The sequence below is a fragment of the Chenopodium album genome, chromosome 24 (genome assembly GCF_948465745.1).
Source record: "Chenopodium album chromosome 24, dcCheAlbu1.1, whole genome shotgun sequence".
In the NCBI taxonomy this organism is placed as follows: domain Eukaryota; kingdom Viridiplantae; phylum Streptophyta; class Magnoliopsida; order Caryophyllales; family Amaranthaceae; genus Chenopodium; species Chenopodium album.
The window spans coordinates 36,124,343-36,134,538 of NC_137857.1; the positions used below are offsets into that span (position 1 = coordinate 36,124,343).

Below are 10,196 nucleotides of genomic sequence, written 5' to 3' on the forward strand. Positions count from 1 at the left end.
ACTATCACCAGTTGCCTCACAATTTTGAAAAATGGCCCACCATTCCTACCATTTAGAAAATGAGACCTGACCTTTGTTTTGGTTTATTGGCCGACATCAAACAAAGTGGTCGTCCAAACACCATCAATTTCTTATTCTAAATAATTGAAATATTACCCCTAATTGAAACCTTAATCTAACAATGTTTCCCCATATAAGTTGACCCAAAGCCAGTCATGAGCAATGACTAAAAGTTGTAGAATTACATGTTACTTCCCTAACAAATTGGAAATGAATATCTCCAAGATCTTCAATCCCTTGGTTGGATGTTCAAAAGATAACTTTCATATATCATTTTTAGGGTTACTACGGCAAAAAATTATTGTGAAGGTTTTTCCGTAGCAGCACAGTTTTATGCTATTGAAAATAAAGGTCACTTATTTCACCTTACATGAATATGTTGAGGACAACAAAAAATGGAAAGCCAACAACAAATAAGATCTGCAAACATCAACTGACCTTTGGTAATACTTTCATTAAAAAAAAAAAAATGGTCACATACTTACAGTTAATCACACTCAGCAAATGCAATCAGATACTTGGATAAAACAGGATGCAGCTCTAACCCAAAACTGTTGTCATCGACCAACTAGAGAACTAATTGAAACATTATTATTTGAATAACAATCACGGTTATTTTGTTGTGTTCCATTCCAAGAAGCAGTTCTCCTTAGTGTAAATCCAGGTTGTAATGGATGAGGAAGATCTGTAACTTCACTCTCTATCATGGAAACAACAGTGGTAATGCTTGGTCTGTCCTCAGGAAATTCTTGAACAGACAACAGTCCTACATGTATGCACCTCAGAATCTCTGCTTGCAAGGTAGATTCTGAAATTGCTGGATCAATCAATGAGAAAATGTCGTCTTCATTCCACAAATTCCATGCCTGAAACCGCAAATAATGAAGCCAAACAGTAAATACACATTCTTAAGCACAGAAGCAAGCAAAATAGAGTATATTCAGATCATAGCAACAAATACATGAAACCATGTTGTAGCATCATCCCGACATCATGTCTCCTATACATACACCTATACCTATGAGCGCGTAAAAATAATAAGATATCTTACATGTCCTATCAGGCCTAAAGACTCCTCATCCTTGAAGCTACTGTTTCTTCTCCCACTTATGATCTCCAGTAGCAGCACCCCAAAGCTAAACACATCTGACTTTTCTGAAAATCGACCTTCCATTGCATACTCTGGAGACATATAACCACTGCATTTTAAACAGGAGATTAAAGTGTATGCATTAATAACTTCTATGCTCAGGAAAACATATTTAAAGTGTTTACTGATAGTATATGTGCGAACAGCCACTCACTAGGTGCCAACAATCCTTTTGGTATCACCTTGGTCTTGGTTTCCTCCAAATATCCTTGCCATGCCGAAGTCTGATATCTTAGGATTGAGATCATTATCCAACAAAATGTTGCTGGCTTTAAGATCTCTATGGATAATCCTCAATCTGGAATCTCTGTGAAGGTATAGGAGACCTCTACTAATTGCTTTGATTATGTTGAAGCGTTTCTTCCAGTCCAACTGTCCCCGATTAGAGGGATCTGAGTAAGATATATACAGAAGAATCATCATCAGAGTACACAGGTTCTGAAAACCACAGATTAAATTAATGAATGTTCCTCACAAGATTCTAATAAATCATAAGTTATGGTACAAACCAAAAAGGATTGCATCCAAGCTCTTATTTGGCATGTATTCATACACCAACAATTTCTCTTCTCCTTCAACACAGCAGCCCAACAGTCTCACGAGATTTCTATGTTGAAGTTTCGAGATGACAACCACTTCATTCATAAATTCTTGTAGGCCTTGTCCTGATGCTCTTGAGAGTCTTTTGACAGCTACCACTTGTCCATCTTCAAATTTTCCCTATAAGAGTTTATTTTTGTTAAAGTATCTATTCCTGTCGCATATATTTTTACCAAATTTAAATCCAGTAAAAGCTGTTGATTTACCTTGTATACTGGACCAAATCCCCCTTGTCCAAGCTTGTTGCTTTCCGAAAAGTTGTTTGTTGCAATAACCAAATTTTCAAATTTCAACAATGGTAAATCTTGAAATTCAGCATTACCTATTTTTTGCCAATTTCTATCCTTGTTCCCATCTGTCTTGCCTGCAACAGAAATAACCATTTGTCAATGTGGCTATGGAAACAATTTTTTTTTGACAAACTATACAAACAGTCCAAGCAATGACAGAAGGTGTTACCATTTTGCCGATGCAACAACTTCCAAAGATAGAACAGAAAAAGAAATGACACGGTTGTACCCATAATCACTATGACAGCTATAATTATTTTCCATTTACTAGTTTTACCTGCAAAACAGAACACATTGGCTCACATGATCAGCCATAAAAACTCAGTGAGTGATTGATAAGTCACTTATTTCAAATATCAAAATTAGAAATTACTAATTTAACCAGTCAATCCACACATTAGGTAAAAGCAAGCAAAACATGCAATAATATCAGAAAGGGGGTAGCTTTTTTTTTTAAGATGATCATCACCTAGTTCAGAATGAGCCAACCTAATGAAAATATCGACACCAACAGGAGAGAAGTCTGTTGTATCAATCAAGCTTCCACTCCAGATCATACACCCAAAACCTAAATTGTAGGCAAACGCTGAACAAGAACAATTTCCTAGGCATTGTCTCCTGCAATCCTCTTCATCATCTGAATCAATTCGCGCAGCATTATCTGGCACTTTCACATTTCTTAACTGATAAAATCCATTTGCTTCCCCTCCTGTAATCTCACACTGCAAAGGTGTTCTCCGAACACACCCGTTGCTCCAATTCCCAACACTCCACTCTTGGTGATTCTTTGGTTCAAACCCCCTCAAGCAACTACAAATTGGCGAATTATTTGAGTTACAACTCCCAAATTCTCCACACTTTCCATAAACATCACACTCATATTGCAGGGATTGCCATTGAACTGTCCAAAACCCTCTATCATCTTCCCAATCTCTTCGTGAAAGCATACCATCATAAGTCAATACATAGTGTTCAGTAACTCTTTGGCTTGCCGAAGAGTATGATAGTTTAAGTATGCCTTCACTGTCAGTTTCAAGACGAAATCCAACAACCGGTGCTGAATAGAACATAGCTTGAACTCCCATAAACAAACGACCATCCCAAGGTCCTGATCGCCAATAAGGACGATCACCATCCCAGATAAAAAATTCAGGAAGCCTGCGGCGATATAAACCAGCAGTAAAGCGTCCATTTGATGGATTTGAAACGCTCTTCCACGATGTAAGCATTGGTTTCGTGCTTGTATTCCCATTTGATGTTACTACCATACGCTGCATCAATGTGTCTATAGGATGGTCAAAACTCTGCCACATGACATTCTCACTGGCATTTGACAGTAAAACAAGGTTTCCGGTATCTAAAATTTGAGCAATATTATTATTTACCTCATTCTTAGCAGTTAAATTTGTAGACCAAAAACTCTTGTTTTGTCCATCCAAGAGTTGAAGATTTCCATCCACAGATATCATGAGCACTCCAGAAGAATCATTTAGTGGGTTATCCTTGTTGGCTACCCATACCACTTCTAAATGATCAGCAACCCCTTTATTATACCAAATTCCAACATAGCGATTTGTCGAGTTAATAGGACTAAAAAAACCAAACTTGAAATTGGAATCACTAGACACCAATGTATCAGGGTCTCTAAGAGATTGAGTAGCTGTGATATCGCCTCGAGCCGGATCAAATTGCTCTAAGACCCAAACCCAAGAGAGAAAGAGCACAATGGTGTGTACATAACCCATTTGAAAAGAACAAATAACTAAGAAAGCACAAAGCTTGCAATGTCTAAGACATTACCCCCAAAACTTTGTCTTCCTTTTCAAAAAGTCAACTGTTGTTAGAAGCTCAGTTTGTGCCTGGTAGCTAGTATGTATAAAAGGAAAGTAGCTTGTCATCTTTGACCATTGACATTCCGAAAGATGCAAAGTTTGCCACGCAATACTAATGTGTATTTTCAAAGTTTGACATTCCATGATTATGCAATATTGCAATGCAAATACAATTCCCAGTGAGGCAAAACAACAAACAGTTGGTGTGCATCAGTGAACCGACAAGACAAAATGATATCTTTACTTTTCATGTTTGATCACTTTGATCTTACACTCTGCCATCTCAGTGAGACAAATTAACAAACAGGTGATGTGCATCAATGGAACAGATGAAAAAAATGACATCTTTAGGAAATTTATTGTACCTGTTTAATTTGGTGATCTTCTGCACTTTGCCTGCCATTTGCCCATAATGAAAATGCCCATAATTCATTAATTTAACCTGATTCAGAAGCTTCATAACGTTCAGATTGTCAAGAGATGAATTGAATATCCAGCTTGTAAGTTGAAGATGCACGCAAAGAGCAAGAAATTCCATTGAATTTGTCATTTTTTTGCGTAAAAAATTACAATAACCCTCGTTGATTTGATTATACACACGGTAGCCAAAAAAATACCAAGACAATTTAGAGGTGATCAAATGTAGCCCGGCTCAGTTTTGGGAAGAATTTTTCGGCCCAGAATCAGGTCGGGTACTCGGGTCGGCCCGAAATCAGTTCATTTTTAGGCCAGGTCAAATGGCTGAAAAGTTCACACAACTCGACCATTTTGAGAAATTTTAAAAAACAAATAATTAAATATGTGAAATTATGAAGTATCCTACCAAAGTACCAATCTTATACAAGTATGGTGTAACCATTCTCCTTTTTATGTCTTTAAATGTGGGACGATTATTAGTCTTAATACTCTCATTTCACATATGAGATGTTTACATAACATTGTTCCTCACATTTAAAGGAGGAAGTATAAATGTATAACTGTGAGTCCGTGATGTATAGAAAATGCACCTAATAGAAAGTAGGTATAAATATATTTTTTACAAAAATAAAATAAATTCCATTGATCTTATGTTACAAACTTCCTTTACATGAGGACAAATGGACCCTATTTGGTGCTATCTCAAATATGTTAGGACAAAGGGTTTATTTTCTTCAACTTAAGTTCAGTTCAATTCAGTTCCTAATATCCTCCTCTCGTAACATATTCAATTCAGCTCAATTCAGTAATCAGAACAGGCCCTTACTCTAAACAAATCTTCAAATCCTTTCCATTTTGCACACACCAAATTAATATACTCTCCCTTATTGGGTATGATAATGGGCTAAGATCACCTGCATTGATACCATGATAAACTTCATTGGGCGGAGAAGAAGCTCGCACGGGAGAAAAGTATGACCACATATATGCCAAGTTAATTTTCATTCAAAAACTTGTTAGTGACGAGTGAAGTACCAAACTTTTTAGTCCAACAACATTGTTAAGCTATTCTCTCACTCTTTTTCTGTTAATAGTGTACGTTGGATTAGTTAACTAGTGGGTTATTTTCCTAACGCTTTTATCTTATAGTAGTTTCTTTGATTGAGATAAAGGCCTTGTTTGGTAGTAAGCTTATTTGGGGTATATTAGCTTATTTGACTAACTTTAGCTGATTGACTAGTCAAACAAGCTAATACAAGTGTTTGGTAGCAAGCTTATTGAAAGAGTTTATTCCACTAAATAAGCTCTTTTTGAAAAAGTTCATTTTAGGAGCTTTTTCAAGTAGCTTATTCATTAATTATTGTGAAATGACACTTATAACCTCATTTAATTTAAAATCTTATCCAAACTACCTACCCCACAATTAGCTTATTGGTCATTTCACATACTCTAACACCTTTAACCTATCAGCTATTTACCAAACACTTTTATATAATCAGTTAATACAATAAGTTAGTCAAATCAGTTAATAAAATCAGCTAGTCAAAATCAGCTAACTCAATCAGCTTCAGCTTTCAGCTTTCTCCCAAACAGGGCCAAAACTTCTTTGAGGTCTTTTTGGAGTCCTTCTTGGGTATCCAATGCCCATGCATTTCCAAAAAATAAAAAACACCTTAATAGCGATTAACAAAATCATGCTTCCTCTATATTTTAATACTTACAACACATCCATAAGATAAAATTGGCATAATATTTAGCTTGCAACACAATTGAAATTTTTTTAGTAAATGTTGTACTTCTACCCTTATTAAAAGTCTATGACCCTCTTAAATGTATTCCTAACAATTTTTCTACCCTATTTTAAGTGTATTAAATCATAAGATATATTATTCCTTGTTTTAAATATTGTGAAAATAAGTATGTATTACAAGTATTAAAAAAACGAAGGAAGTATATTATATATATATACAGACTAAGCTACAACTTATTATTACAAGCTGGTTATTCAATTCACTTTAGTGCTAAAAAGTCTTGAAATTTTGACGAATTATAGTTAGTAAATAGTATGAATGTATGATTCTTGATTTTTATAAAACCATATATGTATTTTACTATCTAGTGAGCATTTCAAAATAATTAATTATTATATTGCATTTCAGCATTTGTTATTGGTCCCGTGTAGTAGACAAAATGTAATTAATATTCCTTGTACTACATCTATTGGACAAAATAATTATCAGAAGTTTCCAAAAAGAAAAAGAAAGATTGATAGATTATATAAAATAAATGGAGGAATAAAATCCAAAAAAGAAAGTCATTTTCGAGCATATACGTTACATCCAATTTGTAATAATACCTGAGAAAGTGGGATGAACGATAAAATATAATGGTGATACATAATAGAGACATGAGACTACCATATCGTCTTTGTCATATTATATATTGGGTAGGTTCCTTCGCAATTGCCTTGCATTACATGCAATTTCTAGACAAGCAAAAAAGAGTGATGATGATGTTATGTTAGCTAGCTTCCTACCAATTATGAGTACAACAAAACAAATTAAAGATCCAATGCAACATCATCTTATCTGGCTGGCCAATACGTAGTCTCGATACAACAATACTCCATCATTTTAACAGTTTTGATTTAGTAACTGTTTAATGAGTGTTTATGGGCACATGTTAAGTATTACAACTACTTGTACATAAAAGTACGTTGTTATTTTCTACAATTCATTGTTGGAGTAGAAGAAAAGAAACATCCTCTATGAAAAAATTTATTCAAATATGGTTATACTTTATGGTGTTCCACTTGGTTCGCCCCTTTGGACTAATCCGGATTCGGGAATCAGTTTTGGGTGGTCAGTCCCCTCCCAATTATGGTTGCGGGGGATCGATCACGGGTCCTCCCTACCAAGTGTAATTATTTTAAGTTAGCTTAACAATGGTTCATGAACATTTGTAAGAAGATCCAATCAATTTATTATAAATGCAATAGTCGAGATATATATATATATATATATATATATATATATATATATATATATATATAATAAATGTAATTTGCAAGTTACAATGACCAAGTTTATTAATACTCTCATATTTTTTGTAAATTAATCATTAAATTTGTCGTTAGTACCATAAAAACTCTTATAACATTACTCCCTCCGTCCCTAAATTACATTCCTCTTTGGAAATTTACACGGGAATTAAGGAGGGAAGAATAAGACAAATAACAATAATTAGATAATGCAATGGGAAGTACAGAGATAGATTAGTTATTACTCATGACATGTCATCAATCCTTTGCAAAAAAAAAGGACCAATCACATGCTCCTAATTAAAAAATTTTAACCAATCATATTCATTGTAATTTGACACAAGGATTATGAGTGAGATTAGAAAAGGATGAGTGAGAAAGCATTAAATATAAAACAGAAAAAGAGAGTTGATTTACTAAAAAAACTTTACCAAAAATAGAAAGGAGGAATGTAATTTAGGGACGGAGGGAGTATTGTTTTTTTTAATAATCTCATACATGAACAAAAGTCAATGCCAAATCTATTTTTATTATAAAGATATCAATCCTCGCAATTACGAAGTAACTTGTACAAATAATTAAATAATTGGAAGTTGAAAAATAATTAAGTTTGACAATCATAATTTTCGACGTAAGTACATAAAGCACTCGCAAATTGCAAATGATAATATTAGTATAAATAATCAAGCTAGCTAGCAATATATTCCTCGTATTTTTAAGGAAAATGGGAGTAAGTCATTGGACACTAAGGTCAAAGCCATACATCGATCTAGAATATGACTCATCTATACTTAGTATTTAAAAACTCAAACCAAAAAGACATGTGTCATCATCTTATTACATTTCTCCATCTTCTTTTCCAAGCCAATGTGCCACATGTCATCTTATATGTTTAATTTTTTTTTTTATTACAATATCTTTCTTCACTCTTTCATTAAACCCTTCATCTTCATCTCCCCTCTTCAATTCAACCATTTCCTTTTCTTATTTAATTTTAGTTCCCCTCACCTTCTTTTTCACAAAGCTTCATTTTGAATCAAAGTCTAAAAAGATAAATTTCTTTAATCATGGTTTTTGTTACACATTACACCCATACTAATTTATTGATATTTCATCACTCATCTCTCAATACAATTATCTATGAACAACCCGTGCATTGCACGGGACAGAAGGCTAGTTCTTATTAAATGCTTTGCATATCAATTATCTTAAACTTTGATATTTGATAATCACTTTTTCTACGAAATCGGTAAACATTACCTTCTACAAAAAAGTACGTGATTACTTTCTTCAAAATAAAAAAATAAAAAAAAGTACGTGATTACCCAAATAAATTATCAATATAATTTAAAAAATTTAAAAATATTGAAATTGTACAAATAATTATAGAGTAAATTTTATCAACATATAATATAATTAACATAAATTATTAACTTTTTAATACTCTTATATATATGATCTCTTGACGTGTTTTTGTAGTGCACTTGTGTTCAAAATCTAATTTGTGCATATATTGTATAACCTCGTATTTTGTTTATTTTTTTCCTACAAATACATTTGTTATTATATAATCTTAATTATTCTAATAAAAAGACTTTCTTTGTGAGGTATGGAATACGACGAAATAATGCATATTGCGTAGCAAAGAGAGTTGGAAAAAAGCAAAAATCTGGAGATTCATTTTAGGTATGTTTAGGAAGTTTTTTTTCCCCTGCTCTCATTTTAATAAGCCAGACTTTTCATTTCTCTCAAATGAGCAAAAAATTAGTAAAATACCCTTGAGTACACCTAATGATGACACATGCTTACGTGTACTCTCTAGTGTCATCTAAAAATTTGAAAATAAAAAAGAGTATGTGTATTTTAGTAGTACTCTATAACAAACTTATGAACTCAAAGAGACGGACTTGTGGGAAGAAATGAAAATCTTTATAATAAAAAAAAATAATGGTGATCGAATTGAACATTATTTGATCAATTGGTAGCAATGAAGCGTTTTATTTATCATGATATAGGGAATTAGGGATAGTACATAACTTAATACATGCATGAATTCTAATAAAATCACCTATTACATAATCAACATTGGCATTCCTAAGCAAATTACAAAACAATGCAATGAAATGACTGCAAAATAAAAAAAAAAATTAAAAAATTAACAAAAAAAATACAAGAAACTTCCAAATTAAAATAGCATAGCTAATAATACCCTCAATTAATTAGCTTTAAACTAACTAAATATAGTATTAAAAGCATGATTTTTGTCCAAGAGCTTGTTGAAGCCACCTCATTGAACCATCCATCAAACCAGGACTTAACCTAAACATCAAAACACAAAACTCCATTTGATTCAAACATCCATCTTTATCAACATCTCCTTCCCTCATCATTTCCCTTACTTCTTCATCACTCATTCCCTTCAACCCTAAAACCGACAAATTTTTCTTTAAGCTCTCAAACGTTATAACCCCCTTTTGCTCATCCATTAGTAGTCGAAACCCATTGCATAGCTCCTCCATGAACCCTTCCTCGCCGAGGTTCTCCACCATCGATGGTAAGAAATCCTCAAACACAACCCCGTTACTAATGCTTTGACTCGAAGCCATAACAAATTATGTATATATGTTACTTTGTATATTTTGGTGTAACGGTGTATATATGTTGAAAATAAAATGTATGTTGTTGTTGGTTGAATAAAAATCTATGTTGAGTTTGTGTATTTATATATAGGTAGTGTATGTAGGAAACAAAATAAGAAAAAATAGTGGAAATTAAATAAGAAATTGGACGAAATAGATTATGCCAAC

The 10,196-nt window shown here is 33.2% G+C and overlaps 1 protein-coding gene and 1 pseudogene across 1 annotated transcript; both read right to left on the reverse strand.

Moving 5' to 3' along the window:
- Positions 1 to 164: 164 nt before the first annotated feature.
- Positions 165 to 3,899, reverse strand: LOC145610129 (G-type lectin S-receptor-like serine/threonine-protein kinase At1g11300). The gene is made up of 7 exons (XM_081665397.1): positions 2,570 to 3,899; positions 2,270 to 2,377; positions 2,017 to 2,174; positions 1,720 to 1,930; positions 1,365 to 1,602; positions 1,112 to 1,259; positions 165 to 926 (listed from the first exon to the last, which is right to left on the reverse strand). The coding sequence occupies exons 1-7, from the start codon at positions 3,843 to 3,845 to the stop codon at positions 618 to 620; spliced, it is 2,448 nt and encodes an 815-aa protein (XP_081521523.1). The 5' UTR covers positions 3,846 to 3,899; the 3' UTR covers positions 165 to 617.
- Positions 3,900 to 9,635: 5,736 nt separating this feature from the next.
- Positions 9,636 to 9,938, reverse strand: LOC145611001 (calcium-binding protein KRP1 pseudogene; annotated as a pseudogene).
- Between the last annotated feature and the right edge of the window lie 258 nt (positions 9,939 to 10,196).